This window comes from Sciurus carolinensis, chromosome 15 (assembly GCF_902686445.1).
Source record: "Sciurus carolinensis chromosome 15, mSciCar1.2, whole genome shotgun sequence".
Taxonomy (NCBI): domain Eukaryota; kingdom Metazoa; phylum Chordata; class Mammalia; order Rodentia; family Sciuridae; genus Sciurus; species Sciurus carolinensis.
In genome coordinates, this window is record NC_062227.1 from 21,048,353 (window position 1) to 21,067,561 (window position 19,209).

Consider the following 19,209-nt stretch of genomic DNA (forward strand, 5'->3'; position numbering starts at 1 on the left):
GGTAAGACATACATTATTCTTCCATGACTTCCTTTTATTCTTCTCCATTACTTTCTGAGATTCAACCATGTGGATGTGAACTGGAAAACTTAATTAATTTTTACTGATGCATAGTTTTCAATGAATATTTTATCTATCAAGGAATAGATAAGTTTACTTATCTATTCCACTGTCTTATTCTACCATTGATACATGGTTTGATTGTGCCCATATTTACTATTTTTTAAAATCTTAATATTCTCATACAGTTGTTAAGAATCATCTTGTCAGTGATTTTTAAAATTTTCTTTATGCACCATATGATGGTCCTCAAATGTAGAGTCAATTCATTGAAGCAGAAGTGACATAATGCATTTTAAATGATATGTACCAGTTGTAAAGTTACATTCGTTAGAACTCACATAAGTAGTTCACACAGACCCAACTTTTGGTTCCACCAATATGTTTGAAGGGACCCTAGAGATCTGGAGTTAAAACAGGACTTTCTCACGCATTTTCATAAAATTGTATAGATAAGACAAAAACTTTCTTGCTAATATAGTTCTAATAAGAAAATGTTTTCTTAAGATGAGTGAAATTATAGATTTTAAACATCTCAGCAGGGAGTGGAGCTTGATAACTTTTCTTCATTATGACTTTCCCAGTTTTTCTGTTGTAATTGCATATTGGTACTTAGTTGCAAAAATAGTTTCAGAATTTGTGATCATAGCACTTTATTCCTAAGAAATGTATAAATGTAGAGTGACTTCTACATGCCTGACTGTAAATACCCAGCCAATTCCCACAGTATGATTTTAGCCACTATTTCAAACTTAGTCCCTTATAGATACTATGCCAATGTAAATGCATTGTTTTCCCTAAAGAAATAATATATAATATTTTACAAACTAAAGTACTGCCTTCATCAGGTAAAAACACACATGCAAACAAATATCCAAATATACCAGTTTGCTGATTTTTTAAATAGAAAGTATCTATTATTTGTATTCCCAGGAAACTCAGTAGAGCAGATGTAGGGACAGTAGACATGGAGTTCTGGTCTTCAGTAGATTTATTATATGCAGAACTTTAATGCATAGGTGTGCCAAGTTGTTCTGGATGAACTGGGGCCACTCAGCTTCATCTTGAGTGGAACTCGACCTTGACAACCACAGTGTCAGGGTTATTTTATGCAATCACAAGGGTAGCTGGTATCAGAGTCTGTTCATTTAATTCTCTTCTTAATTAGCGTCCATTGGTGCCAGAATATGCTTGATGCTGCACATGGAAATTTACTTCACTCAGTTTACACTCTGTCACAACAATTGGTCTAATGAAGTGTTCCTGGGTCCTCTAAGTGGAAGTCAATTAATGACATCGATTCTTCAAGGAAATCAATATACTGTGATTTGAGACACTCCATAACCAATTCTCTTCCCCTTTATTTCTTAATGTAGGTTTAACCACTTATTCCCAATTATGTTATAGCAATAGTCAACCAAATTTTATTACAGTACTTCACCCTAAAAACATATATGTGTGCCTTGCTATTTTAGTTAGGGTGACAATAAATTTATTGTCCAAACCAGGACACTTCAGAGAATGAGAGGGTTGATATGAGTAATTCTGAAAGGACAGCAGCATAAACCAGGCCTTCTGGTTGCATGGAACGATCTACTTTGCTATCTATTATATTTTGATCTGGAAGTCTCAGTGTACAGCTTTCTTCTTGTGAGAGGGGTCCGCCTGCTGAACAGTGTCTTAGTCAACTTTGTGTTGCTGTGACCAATAACCTGGCCAGGATAACTTCAAGGAGGAAGAGTTTATTTTGGCTCCTGGTTTCAGAGGTTTAGTCATGATCAACTGACTTCACAGCTCTGGGCCCAAGTTGAGGCAGAACATCATGGTGGAAGACCATGACAGAGGAGAGCAGCTCAAAGTTGTCAGGAAATAGTGAGTTCTGCTTACCAGGGACAAAATATGAACCCCAATGTCACGCCCCCAGTGATGTACTTCCTCCAACCACACCTTACCTGCCTACAGTTACCACCCAGTTAATCCATATCAGTAGATTAATTAATTAATTAGATTGCAACTCTCTATCATTTCACTTCTGAACATTCTTAAATTGTCTCACACATAAGCATTTAGTGGATGCCTCATATCCAAACCATAATAGCAATATTTTTAATTTTTCACATTAGAACTCTGATTTAGTTATCTTTTTTTCTTAGACCCAGATTTGTGTGTGTGTGTGTGTGTGTGTGAAGTGTTCTTCAGATAGCAGTTTCACCATAGCATATTGTACTTTTGGTGTCTGCTGTTGAGGGTGGCTAAAAGTTAAGCTCATTTAAATTGTCTGTTATAGGATCTTTGTACTATTAAATAAGAGATTTTTTACCACAGAGCTGGGAATACTAAATTATGTTCAAAGGTGCCAAAACTACCATGTGTGAAACATAAGGAAGCCACTCTGTAAGGAGGTCTCACCCTGCTGGCCACTTTCTGGTACAGTGACATAAAGTGCCAAGTGTTCTTGTGTTCCTCAGAGGTACTTAACCATGATGACTCTCCTCAATAGTGAAAGATACATTTTATTATTTAAACAGTAAGCATCCACTTCCCTACTTACACCTTCTATCTCAGATGAGGTCCCTAATGAAGGAACCTCCACCATTTTACCTTTTATATGGGCTTTTGAGAAATCTTCTTCATGGCCAAATGAAACATTCCTGACTTTTGCTGACTTCGGATCTTAGTTTCCCTTCCTTTCTGCTTTTCTCTCTGTTATGACTAGAGAGCCATGCACCTAGTGGCTTGACCTTCTTTTTCTTTTAAAGTTCTACATTAAGAAACATTTATTGTAATTACTTGGCTTTGCTGTAATTTTATTCCTAAAAGAAATAGATACCACATTTTATTTTGGAATAGTTTGAGGCCTATGATCTACATAAAAGTGAAATAAGCAGAAAAGAAATACTAGTGATTCTACAGAAATATTTGACTTAATGTTCCCATTACCTGTGCAATTCCCATCAAAATTCCAATGATGTTCTTCATAGAAATAAAAAAGCTGTCATGAAATTCATCTGGAAAAATAAACCCAGAATAGCCAAAACAATTCTCAGAGAGAAAAGTGATGCAGCAGGCATCACAGTACCTTACCATAAATTATACTATAGAGCTGCAGTAACAAAAATGGCATGGTATTGGCTCCAAAACAGACATTAAGACCAATAGTATAGAATAGAACACAGAGAGACGAACCCACATAAATACAGTTATCTCATACTACACAATGGCTCCCTAAACATACGTTTGAGAAAAGATAGCCTCTTCAACAAATGGTGCTGGGAAAACTGGAAATCCATATGTAGCAAAATGAAATTAGACCCTTGTCTCTCACCCTGCACAAAACCCAAAGTGGATCAAGGACCCAGGCATTAGACTAGAGATCTGTGCCTTCTAGAAGAAAAACAGGCCCAATTCCCCAACATGTCAGCTTAGGAACCAACTTCCTCAACAAGATTCCTAAGAGGGGGACTGGGGATATAGCTCAGTTGGTAGAGTGCTTGCCTAGCATGAAAAAGGCCCTTGGTTCAATCCCCAGCACCACCAAAAAAAAAAAAAAAAAAAAGATTCCTAAAAGTGCTAAAGGTAAAATCAAGAATCAATAAATGGGATGATATTAAATTAAAAAGCTCCTTCACAGCAAAAAAAAAAAAAAATCAAGAATGTGAAACAAGAGCCTACAGAATGGGAGAAAATCATTGTCACATGCATCTCAGAGTTAATTTCCAGGATATATAAAAAATTCAAAAAAAAACTTAGCATAAAAACCAACAATAATAAAAAACAAAAAACAACAAAACAAATAACCTAATGAATAAATGGGCAAATGAACTGAACAGATATTTCTCAAAAGTACAAATGTCCAACAAATATATGAAAAAATCTTCAACATCTCTAGCAATTAGAGAAATGCAAATTAAAATGACACTGACATACAATATTGCTCCAGTCATGTTGGCAAGTATATGGGGGGAAAGGTACACTCATGTATTGCTGGTAAGATTGCAAATTGGTGCAACCACTTGGAAAGCAATATGGAAATTACTCAAAAAACTTGGAATGGAACCACCATTTGACCCCAGTTATCCCACTCCCTGATAGATATCCAGTGGACTTAAAATCATCACACTACAGTGACACAGACATATTCATGTTTATAGCAGCTCAATTCACAATAGCTAAGCTGTGGAACCAACCTAGGTACCCTTTAACAGACGAATGGATAAAGAAAATGTGGTATATGTACACGATGGAGTATTACTCAGTTTTAAAGAAGAATGAGTTTATGACATTAGCAAGGGAATGGGTAGATCTGGAAACTAACATGCTATGTGAAATAAGCCATTTCCGAAAAACCAAAGGTCAAATATTTTCTCTGATATGTGGAAGCTAACCCATACAAGGGGGAGAGAGGAAAAGTAGAAATTCAGTTGATTAGACAAAGGGGAATGAAGGAAAGGGAGACAGGATAGGAAAAGGAGAAACAGTGGAAAGAATCCAAAATAATTTTCCTTTGTACTTACATGAATAACCATAGTGAATCCCACCATCATGTACACCCTTAAGAATGGGGTACTAATTAGAATAAGATATATTCCATGTTTATATAATTATATCAAAATGAGTTCTACTGTCATGTATTACTGAAAAGAAACAATAAAAAAGTTTCCATTCCCTCTCCTAATGCTCCAAATAAATTACTCTAAGTAGAAGACATCTCTATATTGATGTATCATTTCTTCCAAATGTATCCAACCCTTCAGAAGTTCTTTTACAAATTAAAATAAATGCATAAAATAAGTAACATAAAATAAGAATAAAGGAAGGCTAGAGTTTAAGGAATATTTATGATGTAACATTAAGTTTGGAATATCAGTCTTTTTAAGGTTAATTTATGAGATTTCATTGTGCCTGTCAATCATTTTAAACCAGATGCAGGTCTTAGCTTGTTTTCAGTTGTATTTGTCAGGATACACAGTATTTTTAAAAGTCTCAGACACTATGAGAAAAGTGAAAATCAACTATGTGCATTTTATGAAAATCCTCAGGTTGAAAGGCAGTACATATTGTGCCGGAATAAGAAGAGACTAGATTTTAATTTCCTGCTCTTTGAAAATGCATCAGTGATCTGAAGACAAAAGGACAAAGAGAAATAAATGAAAAATACTTGCATATAGTGGTTAAAATCTTTACTTCATAAAATCGTTTGCCCAATTTGATTTTAAAGGTCAAAGAGTGATTGCAGTCAGGGTGACTCCGCTGGACGGTATGTTCTCAGGGCAGCCACTGGGGGCCCAGCAACCTCACTGGAACGCCTAGGCCAGGTGTGGCTTTTTCAGGCAGCGCCTGGCATGCTCAGAACTTCTAACAGCTTCTTGGTGGACAAGTTGGAGTTATTATTCAAGGCTTGCTTTGCTTCTCTCATGAGTCAGAATTATGTCAGTGGCACCATCAGGAAGAATGTTGAACTGGTGTTTTCCAGAGTAACCAGAAGTTTCTGAATATTGTGAGACAGAAAGTTTTTTCCTACAGAAAAGATTGCAGTTGTTTACCCAGAAACCAAAGCACGTTATCACAGAGTGCGTCTCAAAGCTAAGGAATGAATTTCAGCAGAAAGATGAGCTGGTGCAGAAGCTCTTGACAGAGCTGAGAGGTGGTAGCAGGTGCTGGAGGCCATCCACATGTGGCACAGAAAGCCCCCTAAGTCCCTATGGGTTCCGTGGTCTACCTAGAACAGGTGTCTGGCAGTATGCCTGTGCCTCATGCGCACAGGGTACCCCCTGCAGATGTTCCTCTGTCAAAGAATGACTTGGTGTCAGTTTTGTTTCCACCTAAAAGTTTTCCTGTATTTTTATGAACTGTTAATTACTTGAGTATTTTATAAAATACCTATAACTTGATAAACCACATGAGTGTTTGTTTGTAGCAAAGTTTAGACTGTTCGTGCAATGACACAGATTCTTAAGGGCTTCTATTTGTTTTTAAAAAAGTTTTCTTTTTTTTTTTTTTGTATGTCTTACTCTTTGTCTCCAGTTGCTAGTTTGTTATGATCTGAGGGGAAAAAAGTAATCACAATAGTCTGAGAATCAGGGGAGAAGGAGTTTGATTGTAGGCCTTTTTCCATAACTACCTGTCCATGGTAGCATAGAAAAATATGTAAATTTGCTGTTTCGAGATTCTGAACTATCAAGAAAAGCAATTGTTATGGTTTAGATGTAGTGTCCTCCAAAAGCTCACATGAAAGACAATGCAAGAAGGTTCAGAGGAGAGATGATTGGGTGGTAAGAGACTTAACCTAATCGGTGAATTAATCCCCTGATAAGGATTAACTGAATGGTAACTGAAGTGTTATGATGTGGCTGCAGGAGGTGGGAATTGGGCCGTGACTTGGGGGTATATATTGTATCTGGCCAGTGGAGTCTGTCTTTCTCTGCTTCCTGATCACCATGTGAGCTGCTTCCCTCTGCCACACTTTTCCACCATAATGTCTCACCTTGAGCCCTTAGGAATGGAGCTGTTCCTTCTATGACTAAGACCTCTGAAACTGTGAGCCATCAAAATAAACTTTTTCTCCTCTACAGTTTTCTGGTTGGGTCATTTAGTCACAGCAGTGGAAACGTTGACTAAAACAGCAATTTAATGCGATGTTAGTAAAGATTCCAGAGCATTATAGAGTGCACATATTTTGTAAATGGGTCACAAAAGAGTTAAAATATGCTAATTCAGTGTAGTAATGTTACCGTAGATCCTTAATTTGATGCTGCCTTTTACTTGAGTAAATTTATTTTTTTGTGTGGTATTTACTTCTTTTGAGAGGAGCTATATTAGGATATGATATGCTAGATGCCTTGCAATAATGAACTAGTGTGAATAACAAAGCAGAACCAGTCTCCCTAGCATGACAGCTGGGACACCAGTGAAGCATGAGGGGCAAAGCTCACTGTGATTCTTTTATTTTTGAGTTTTGTTTTGTTTGCTTGTGTTTTCGTTTTACTTTTTGTAGAAGAGACAGTTTACATGAAGGAAGATTCTTGCCCATGGATTTGATTTCAAGGGACTAGGGCCTCGGGATCCAGGGTAACCAGCAGAGTGATATTCAGCTATGTGACCTCCACAGAGAGCATGGGCAGCCTCCATTGGGGAAGGTACTTGGCCCTCTTTTTGGAGGAAGTTTTCCTTTCTCTGTTTTATACACCTCTTATTGGACTGCATCCCTTCACCCAGTACAAACACTCTTCTGTCTTCTGAATAACCAGTAGGTCTGTGAATCAGTGTCTTGGTTCATTTTGTTCTCTCCAGCCTTGAAGATTCTTCCCCAATATACGCAGACATGCACTCATGTTCTTGGTCTGTCCTGGATGCCATCTGGTCCATGAAGCCTCCAAATACCCTTCCCACTTAATCCTAGGGTGCAGTACTTTATTTCTTCTACTGTCCTTGCTTGGTTCTCTCTTGTGGGTTAGTGAATCCTATCTCTTTCTGTACCCCATACTTCATTGTATGCCCATAGAAATTAGGCATTGTTCCCCTTGAAGATGTAAAACCATATATTTTATATGATACTTTGGTCTCACTTCTTTCATGATACTTATTACTCATTTCTTTTTGAGTGCTATGTGGATAATATTTGGCCTATGGACCTATGACCTATGATTTCCAGGCTCAGGCCAGCTGATCCTCTCAGTTAGAATGTATAGGTAAAAGTGAGCTATGGTAGTGCATACCTATAATCCCAGTGGTTCCAGAGGCTGAGGCAGGAGGATCACAGTTTCAAAGTAAGCCTCAGCAATTTAGCAAGGCCCTAAGCAACTCAGTGAGACCCTGTCACTAAACAAAATGTATAGAAAAAGGGCTGTGGATGTGACTGAGTGGTTAAGTGCTCCTGGGTTCAATTCTAGGTACCAAAAAAAGTATAAGTTAAAGTCTTTAAAAGTTATTTTAACTCACATCATAAGGGTTTAACCTAGTCATCTCTTGCTAATTGGAAGCTCTGATTGGCAGCTTTAGGTTTCTTGATTAAAAATCTTAAGTTTGGGGTACTCTTTCAATGATAAAGGAGATTTTGTTTAAAAGATTGGAAACTGTTCTACTTGGTGCTTAGTGAAAATATTTTGAATTATTGTATGTGCAAGTTATTATCATTTCTTTTTAAAATATATTTTTAGTTGTAGATGGATACAACACCTTTATTTTACTTATTTATTTTTATGTGGTTCTGATGATCTAACCCAGTGCCTCACACATGATAGGCAAGCATTCTACCACTAAGCTATAACCCCCAGCCCTGTCATTTCCTTATATTATTTCAGAAAATGCCTGTCAAATAACAAATTTTCCAATTGAAAAAGTAAAAAAGTCTTAAAAATAAGACTATAAATATCAGCATTAGAACTCTGTAATATTTAAATCATTGGAAAACACATAGCAAAAAAAAGATAATAATTAAAATATAATATCTACCAAGTTAAAAAGAAAACAGTTCTGGAAATAATAAAAATGAAACAATTTTGTAAAGCAAAGAATAATGTTCTCCACTATTTTATTAATATTTTCATTTATGTTATACTTCTCATAAAATTTACAATTTTTAGGATTTATAGCAGTCTTTTTTAATGCATATTTTCATGTGCCAATATGAAAATACTTGAATTGAATATTGAAAGTATTCAATTCAATAAATGCTTTGTAATTTTATTCTACATTTTTGTAGGTTGGGCTCCCCAGGAAGTTGACTCTGAAGGAGATTCTTACACAGGTGGTTTAGTGGGGAGAATTATTGGGAACAACCTTGGAAAGTTGAGAGAGTCACTGGAGATGGATGAGGGACAAAGCTGAACTATAGTAACACTGTTACAACAGAACACTCAGAAGACCTCAGGGAGACTTAGCAGGAATGCTTCTTGGGGATATCCCACCTGAGCCAAGGAGTTCAAGCACCATATCCTTACACTACATTATTGGATGTTGGGTAGCCCCCAAGAAGGCTGTCACTGGATGCTTGTGGGATTCCCTTCAGCCAAGGCAGACCCTGGGGAAGGCCCACCTCAGTCCTGAAAATGTGCCAGGGGTGAAGGAACTGGGCTCTGTTTTGCAGTGTCCACTTTCCCAAGGGGTTACCTTATACAAAAGCACTTTTCAGGTACTGAATCCTCTTTCCTTTTCTTTTACATCCCTCTTTTTCATTGCTTATCTTGCAGTGTTCAAAGCTAAAATCTGAGATTGTTTGAGAGGAAAACTGAGTAGAGGGTGAGATAATACTCAAGTGCCTGCTGTCTCCACATGGGCTACTGGATGTGCTGTGGACTCTTCTTACTTTGATTTGAATTTCAGAGTCATGTCCTTGCTCTTAATTGTTATAAGACCACTGTTATTGTTTTAGTCAACTTTTTTCATTACTGTGATCAAAAAACTGATAAGAACTATTCTAGAGGAGGAAAGGTTTATTTGGGGGTTAATGGTTTTAGAGATCTCAGTCCATTGATGACCAATTCAGTTGGTCTGGGCTGGAAGGGAGCAGAATATCATGGTGGAAAGGTGTGGCTTGAGGAAAACAGCTGGGGACATGGCACCAAGAAGCAGAGAGAGATTGCCTTTACCACAGACAAAATATGCACTCCAAAGGCATGCCCCCAAGGACCCACCTCCTCCAGCCACACCTTTCCAGTTTACAGTCACCACCCAGTTAATCCATATCAGAGGTTTAATGCACAGATTAGATTAAGACTCTTCTAACCCAATCATTGTACCTATAAGCTTTCGTGCATTGTCTCACATGAGCTTGTGGGGGATACCTATAACTAAACTATAACAGTCATCTTAAGAAGTTCAGGCATGAAATAAAACCATATAGGAAATGCAGTTTGTAATTTATAGCAAACTGATTAATGATGGGGATGGCAGGACTTGTAAAATTTAACTGTTAATATTGCCCTTTTTTAAATGGACTATTATAGATGCTAATCTTTCTATTTGCAATGCTATATCATTGTAAAATACTTGTTAATTTTTTTTTTTTTTTTTTTTTTGCGGTGCTGGGAATCAAACCCAGGGCCTTGTGCTTGCAAGGCAAGTACTCTACCGACTGTGCTATCTCCCCAGTCCTACTTGTTAATTTTTGTTTGTTAATGTTGAAAAATAATGTTGAAAGATATTTGACTAAAGATATTTGATTAGAGAAGTCAATATAAGTTATTGTTAGATTTCTCTGACCAATTATTATACAATATTATTATTAAAGTATGTGTATGCATACATGTGCAAATGCACCTGTTAGAGCAGATATTTAACTTAGTGTTTAGATAAGTTCAGCATATCTACATCAATATTCAATTTAAAACTACTTTGCAAGCATTGACTTAGCCAGTACTGATATACTGTAATTTTCTTCTGACACTACTGTCACATGTCTTTCAGTTTATGTGGTTTAGTATCATGCTAAAAGTAGTGATTTCTTATGTTGTTTTGCTCAAGTCAAATGTGCAATAACTGCTTGCAGGATTTTACATCTTTTCTTCCTCTCGTCTTGTCTTGTCTTGTCTCTTGTCTTATCTTCCCACAAGCCCAAATATAGTGATTTATTTTCATGCTCTACCTTTACCAACTTTTCTTTTTATCATCCCTCTACCATCCTCCTATCTGTGACGTTCCCAAGGTGGCTTAGAAGTCTAATCCTCAGCTGTCTGTAGACAAGGGAAACAGCAGTCTTTATGCAATAAATTCTGTGAAATAGCTCTGGTACAGTTGTTGATTTTCTCCTGTCTTTGTCTCTGTATTCAGGCTATCCTGACAACAGTTCTGGTTCTGGATGTGAAAGTCCCCTGGGAGGGTTTCAGGGCTGTCTGAGGCTCATGTCCATTGGTGGCACAGCGGTGGATCCTATCTTGGTACAGCAAGGGGTGCTGGGGAGCTTCAGCGACCTGCAGATAGACTCCTGTGGCATCACAGACAGGTAGGGGGCCATCCTAGGTCATTACAGCACACCTATTTTTGTTTTTAAATTAAAAACACAGGAACAACTGCAAAAGCACACAGTTTTTCATGCTCTCCTTTACAGTAGGCTTACCTCTTAAAGATTCTACCACTTCCCACTATCTGGGGACTGAGTCTTCAACACTTATACCTTTGGGGAAGATTTAAGATCGAAACTATAGCATATTGAAAAGAAGAAAACAATGTCTTTGGTTTTAAACAGTTGTTCCTTTCAAACAACAGTGGCTTGGAAGACACACTCATGAATTTTTCTTTCATACACCTGTAAACCCCTTAAAGTCTTACAGAGTACTACTGATGCTCATAACCATTGATGTGAATAAATACTGACAAGTATAGATATTCTTAAAAATTGTTCCATTACAGAAATCAGATTAGACTGTTCTAAAAAGATCAGTGAGGGCCAGTAAATCAAAGTCATATAGAAAAGTCCCTTTTCTATAGGGAAAATGAGAAGTAAATCTTGTTTCAAGAAAGGTTGAAGCTTCAGGGATTTTTAGCAATGTTGTAAGTGAAATAAAGAAAGACATTCCCCAGTTGCCCCAGAGCTGAACACAGCACCAGTTCAATGAAGATGATAAGAAAATGTTTACCACTATAACATATTAAAATTGTTAAACATTATAATTGTATTCAAGTAATTTTCTTAATCGTATTACCTAACTTTTAGTCATTTTGGCTATAAGAATCAGCTTAGCCATATAGACTAAAAGGTTTTTTTCTGTAGTATGTATACCCAGTTTAATACCTTCTCTGAAGTAGTGTACAAAAAGTTTATATTGAATACATAAACTAATTTCTTAAATCTTTCCATATCCATGCCTTTGAACCTCTTGAAAGACCACACTGTGTAAAATACTTTGTGCAAAAAAGTCTACTCTAAATTTACCATTAATTGAAATTCCATGTCATATCCAATAAACTTTAAGTCACAATTGCAATTTGGCAATGTGTTCAAAGACCATAATTCCTGGTACATGAAACACTGACTCATAAGAATTGTTTAAATGCAGATGTTTATGTTGATATGTTTACAATTTATTCTTCTGTAGTGAAATCAAAGATTCAAAGAATTTAGTCAGAACCCTACAATCCTGATTTTCAGATTACGATTTTTGGGGGTGATTGCAAAGAAATTGCCACCATTCTTAAGTAATAACTGCAGCCAGTTCTGACTCCTGAGTCTCAGTGTCAGGAGAGGATCTAGACATCAAATTATGGGGTGCTGATTTCCTTTAAGAAACCATTTCATTACTTGAATTTCACTTAGAGGATCCAGGAACACTTACTTTATTAGTCCAGGTATTGCTACAGAGCATGGATTAGCTGAAGTAAATTTCCTTGTTCAACATCATAAATATTCTGGCAATGATGGACACTAATTAAGAAGAGAATTAAATGACTAGAAACACTGATACCCACTACTGTTGTGATAATATAAAATAACACTTTCATTGGTGTCTTCAGGACAGAGTTCCTACCCAGAGTAGCAACTGTCTAGTGGGCTAGAGGTCAAAGGTTGGAAGACTTTTCACTGGCAGTTGCCTAAGTTATAAGTGCAATCGTGAAGTTCACAGGAAGTTGTTTTAGTATCATCAGAATTACCTTACACTGTATGGTATAATCTCAATATTTACCTTACCTAAAGAATCTGAGCTGGGCACAGTGGTGTATACCTGTAATCCCAGTGGCTCAGGAGGCTGAAGCAAGAGAATCACAAATTCAAAGGCAGCCTCAGCAACTTATTGAGGATCTGAGCAACTTAGTGGTACCCTACCTCAAAAAAAAAAAAAAAAAAAAAAAAAAAATTAAAAAGTTGGGGGTTAAGCACTCCTTGGTTTATTACCTGGTACCAAAAAAAAAAAAAAAAAGAATTTTTGTATTTGTGTTGCCTTAAATATATTTTTGCCAAAATAATGTACATATAATGTATGTATATGTATACATATTTATATATATGTCTTATATGTCTACATGTAAATGTCATCAAAATGGGAAGATTTTTCCATATCATGCTTAAAAGTCTTTAGAAGTATGTAAGTATGTACCTTTCTTTGGAGAAGTGTAGAATATTAAATTATCTTTATGCAAAAATTGAGGTTAATGGCTACTTTCTAAATTGCTATGAAAATAGCTGTGGTACTTTGTATGGTAATATAGTCACTAATTGTAATTTTTTTATGGTTCTGATGGTTTAATGTCTAAACACATGCCCTCATTCTAATAAAAAGCATTCATTTTTCTTGTGTTCTTTAGGCCATATCTACTAATGCCTATAAAATAGATTTATGTCCAATGTACTATAAAATAGATTCGTTTAAAAACAGGACAAAACAAACATCCCCACCCCAGGCTCTCACCAGCCCTGTGTACTGCACCAGAACATCCACCCAGATCACTGCTCTGTCTGCTAAGAACAGTCAGATTTGCTCATGTACAGTCATGATTTAGTCTAATAATGCAGGGGATTTCATAACATATCCATTTGGCAATGAAATTAATAATTCCTGATACGTAGAGCATTCCTGACTCAAATGACACAACAGATTATGAAAAGATGTTCATAATCTGACAGGATCATCAGTATCCTTCCTGAGCCAAACCATGATGCATCTACATGGAGTGATCTGTCTTCTAGTTGCTCCAAGAGATGCTTTATGGGGAAAATGGACAGTTGCTTTGGCATGCTGGTGTGTTAGCTTTGTGTCACTTTGACCAAAATAACCACAAAGAACAACTTAGAAGAGGAAATTTATTTGTGCTTATGATTTCAGAGGTCTTAGTCCATGGTTGGCCAAATCCATTGCTCTGGCCCTGAGGTAAGGCAGAACATCACAGTGGAAAACTGTGGCAGAAAAAAGCTGCTGAGCACATGGTAACCAGGAAGCAGAGACAGAGGGAGAGAGAGAGGGGAAGGGACCCAAGACAGGTACCATGCAAGGTCATGTTCCCAGTGACCTCCTTCCTCCGGTGAGATCTCACTCCGGTAGTCCATTCAGATATCAATGGATGAATCCACTGATGAGGGCAGAGCCCTTTTTTTTTGCCTAAAAGCCTCACCTCTGAAACTTGCTGTTTTGGGGACCATGCTTCCAACACAGGAACTTTTGGGGACATTCCAGATTCGAACCTTAACAGGCTTCAAGGATGACAGTAGTATATTGTATATTGTACATTATGTTGTATATAATATTGGGTTTTGGATATTAGGATTTCAATTTCCTCTAACTTGGGCCACAGTGTTTTTTCCTATTTGCTCATCGGGCTACAGTCCCCACCTCTTCCCTCCTGCATGGTCTCAGGCTGAGTATTCATCTTCTCCATGCCAATTCTAACAGCACATATTGAACATCGTGTTTTTTATAGAAAATAGAAATTTTTTTTTTTGTCTAACTCATTTTTTATTTTTTTTTATTTAACTTTTAATACAAACTGCATTTTGATTCATTGTACACAAATGGGGTACATAATTTCATCTCTATGGTTGTACACAATGTAGAATCTTACCATTCAAGTAATTATACATGATGTATGAGGTTTTAAGCAACTTAGTGGGACTCATTCCATCACATTTCATATCCACCTCCCTCTCATTTCCTTCTACATATTCTAAAGTTCCCCCATTATTCTCTCATTCCCCACCCCGCTACCCCCATTATATATCATTCTCCACTTATCAGGGAAAACATTCAGCCTTTGGATTTTGGGGCTTGGCTTATATCACGTAGCATGATATTCTCCAATTCCATCCATTTATTTGCAAATGCCATAATATTATTCTTTTTTATGGCTGAATAGTATTCCATTGTGTATATATACCAGAGTTTCTTTATCCATTCATCTGTTGAAGGGCACCTAGGTTGGTTCCACAATCTAGCTATTATGAATTGAGCTGCAATAAACATTGATGAGGCTGTGTTACTGTAGTTTGCTGATTTTAAGTCTTTTGGGTATAAACCGAGGAGTGGGATAACTGGGTCAAAAGGTGGGCCCATTCTAAGTTTTCTTAGGATTCTCCATACTGCTTTCCAGAGTGGCTGTACCAATTTGCAACTCCACAGCAATGTAAAAGTTTGCCTTTTTCCCCACATCCACGCCAACATCTGTTATTGTTTGTGTTCTTGATAATAGCCATTCTAATTGGAGTAAGAGGAAATCTTCAAGTTGTTTGAATTTGCATTTCTTTAATTACTAGAGATGTTGAACACTTTTTCACATATTTATTACTTGCCTGTGTGTTTTCTTCTGTAAAGTGTCTGTCCAGTTCCTTGGACCATTTATTGATTGGGTTCTTTGTATTTTTGGTGTAAAGTTTTGTAAGTTCTTTATAAATTTTGGAGATAAGTGCTCTATCTGAAGGGTGTGTGGAAAAGATTTTCTCCCACTCTGTAGGCTCTCTCTTCACATTCTTGATTGTATCCTTTGCTGAGAAAAAGATTTCTCCCAAAGCACAAAAAATCAAAGCAAGAATCAATAAATTAACCCATTAATTGATTCTTGCTTTGATTTTTTGTGCTTTGGGAGTCTTGTTGAGGAAGTCTGATCCTAAGCCAACATGATGAAGATTCGGGCCTACTTTGTCTTCTATTAGGGTCTCTTGTCTAATTCCTATGTCTTTGATCCATTTTGAGTTGAGTTTTGTGCAGGGTGAGAGATAGAGGTTCAATTTCATTTTACTACATATGGATTGCCAGTTTTGCCAGCACCATTTGTTGAACAGGCTATCTTTTCTCCATTGTATGTTTTTGACTCCTTTGTCTAATATGAGGTGGCTATATTTATGTGGTTTTGTCTCTGTGTCTTCTATTCTGTATCATTGGTCTGCCTATTTTGGTGCTAATATCATGCTGTTTTTGTTACTATTGCTTTGTAGTATAGTTTAATGTCTGGTATTGTGATACCTCCTGTTTCACTTTTTCTATTCAGGATCATTTTGGCTATTCGAGATCTCTTGTTCTTCCAGATGAAGTTCGTGATTGCTTTCTCTATTTCTATGAGGAATGTCATTGGGGTTTTAATTGGAATTGCATTGAATCTGTATAGTGCCTTTGGTAGAATGGCCATTTTGACAATGTTAATTCTGCCTATCCAAGAACATGGGAGATCTTTCCATCTTCTAAGATTTTCTTCAATTTCTTTCTTTAATATTTTGTAGTTTTCATTATAGAGGTCTTTTACCTCTTTTGTTAGATTAATTCCTAAGTATTTTATTTTTTTTGAGGCTACTGTGAATGGAGTGGTTTTCCTAATTTCTTTTTCAGAGGATTTGTCACTTATGAATAGAAATGCGTTAGATTTACATGTATTGATTTTATATCCTGCTACTTTGCTGCATTCATTTATTAGTTCTAGAAGTTTTCTGGTGGAGTTTTTTGGATCTTCTAAATATAGGATCATGTCATCAGCAAATAGTGACAGCTTTAGTTCTTCTTTTCCTATTTGTATCCCTTTAATTTCTTTGGTCTGTCAAATTGCTCGGGCAAGTGTTTCAAGGACAATGTTGAATAGAAATGGTGAAAGAGGGCATCCTTGTCTTGTTCCAGTTTTTAGAGCGAATGCTTTCAGTTTTTCTCCATTAAGAATAATGTTGGCTGTGGGCTTAGCATAGATAACCTTTACAATGTTGAGGTATATTCCTACTATTCCTATTTTTTCTGGTGTTTTAAACATGAAGGAGTGCTGTATTTTATCAAATGCTTTCTCAGCATCACTTGAAATAATCATAATCATATGATTCTTAACTTTAAGTCTATTGATGTGGTGAATTACATTTATTGATTTCCGGATGTTGAACCAACCTTGCATCCCTGGGATAAACCCCACTTGATCATGGTGTAGTATCTTTTTAATATATTTTTGTATGTGATTTACCAGTATTTTGTTAAGGATTTTTGCATCTATGTTCAGTAGGGATATTGGTCTGAAGTTTTCTTTCCTTGATGTGTCTTTGTCCGGTTTTGGTGTCAGAGAGATACTAGCTTCATAGAATGAGTTTGGAAGGGTTCCCTCCTTTTCTATTTCCTGAAATACTTTGAGGAGTATTGGTATCAGTTCTTCTTTAAAGATCTTCTATACAAATCATATCTCAATAATAACCTTGAATGTCAATGGCCTAAATTCAATAACCAAAAAACATAGACTAGCTGATTGGATTAAAAAGAAAGACCCAACAATATGCTGCCTTCAAGAGTCTCATCGCATAGAAAAAGACATCCACAGACTAAAGGTGAAAGGATGGGGAAAAACATACCATGCACATGGACCCAGTGAAAAAGCAGGGGTCTCCATCCTCATATCAGGTAAAGTGGACTTCAAACCTAAGTTAGTCAGAAGGGATAAAGAAGGACATTTCATACTGCTTAAGGGAAGCATAAAACAGCAAGATATAACAATTTTAAATATTTATGCCCCAAACAATGGAGCATCTATGTATGTCAAACAAACCCTTCTCTATTTTAAGAATCAAATAGACCAAAATACATGAATAGTGGGGGACTTTAACACACTGCTCTCACCACTGGATAGATCCTCCAAACAAAAACTGAACAAAGAAACTATAGAAGTAAATAATACAATCAATGATGTAGACTTAATGGATATTTACAGAGTATTTCATCCATCATCAAGCGAATATACTTTCTTCTCAGCCACTCATGGATCCTTCTCCAAAGCAGACCATATGCTATGCCACAAAGAAGCCATTAGTAAATACAAAAAAATAGAGATCCTACCCTGTATCCTATCAGACCATAATGGAATGCAAGTAGAAATGAACAATAAAATAACAAACAAAAACTACTCATACACCTGGAGACTAAATAATATGCTATTGAATGATGCAATGATAACAGAAGACATCAGGGAAAAAATTTTAAAATTCTTAGAAGTAAATGAGAACAATGACAAACATATCGAAATCTCCCGGACACTATGAAAGCAGTACTAAGAGGAAAGTTCATTGCATTGAGCGCATACATTAAAAAAATAAAAAGTCAACAACTAAATGACCTAACATTACATTTCAAAGCCCTAGAAAAAGAAGAACAAATCAACACCAAAAGTAGTAGAAGACAGGAAATAATTAAAATCAGAGCTGAAATCAATGAAATTGAAACAGGAGAAACAATTCAAAAATTGACAAAACAAAAAGTTGATTCTTTGAAAAAGTAAACAAAATTGATAAACCCCTAGCCACACTAACGAAGAGAAGGAGAGAAAAAAACTCAAATTACTCGAATTTGTGATGAAAAAGGAAAGATCACGACAGACACCATTGAAATACATAACACAATTAGAAGTTACTTTGAAAATCTGTACTCCAACAAAATAGAAAATATTGAAGACCAACAAATATTTAGAGACATATGAGCCTTCTAAACTGAATCAGGAAGATGTACACAATCTAAATTGATCAATTTCAAGCACCAAAATTGAAGAAGTCATCAAAAGCCTACCAACCAAGAAAAGGCCAGGACCAGATAGATTCTCAGCCAAATTCTACAAGAAAATAGAAAATTTTGAAAACTACTATGAACTTAGAGTTTTTTATTTAAAAAAAATTGTATCCTAGAACATTTTAAGGTAGAATATGATATTATTTATTCCTTTAGCAATCATTTTCAAATCATTAAAAAGTGTGGAATGTACATAAGTAAAAAAAACCAAAAAACAAAAAACTTTTTTTTTTTTTTTGATGGTGCTGGGGATTAAAACCCAGGGCCTTGTGCATGCTAGGCAAGCACTCTACCAACTGAGCTATATTCCTAGCCATAAGTATAATTTTAAAGAGTTCCAAAACATCAGAAAGGAAAACAATGAACTGTTTTGTTTTGTTTTGTTTTGTTTTTTCAAATTGATGGTAGAGGGGCCTGACTCTGCACCCAGTCCGGCCACCCTCATGGGTTCTGAAGCACAAGATTTGAAATGCCAGCACCCTGATGAAACTGTGCCTTGTTACAGCCTAGGAACTGACACACTGGGTCCAGGGGCTGCTGCTGTTTTTTGTCAAGTGTTTTATTGAGACAGGGTCACATCAGTTCATTTGCATGATGTCCATATCCACTTTCTCCTAACAATTGCAGAACTGTGTGGTTATGACAAAGAGAATATGGCCCACAAACATACAGTATTTACTATTTTTCTCTTTGGAGGAAAATTTGGCCAATCCCT

The 19,209-nt window shown here is 36.3% G+C and overlaps 1 protein-coding gene across 3 annotated transcripts in view; it reads left to right on the forward strand.

The window, feature by feature from the left end:
• Positions 1–19,209, forward strand: part of LOC124965505 (contactin-associated protein-like 3) — a 214,094-nt gene that overhangs the window by 122,596 nt on the left and 72,289 nt on the right. For all 3 annotated transcript variants that reach the window (XM_047526489.1, XM_047526491.1, XM_047526490.1), the window contains exon 10: positions 10,828–10,999. In XM_047526489.1, the coding sequence (XP_047382445.1) occupies positions 10,828–10,999 (172 nt within the window). The remainder of the gene's footprint in view (positions 1–10,827; positions 11,000–19,209) is intronic.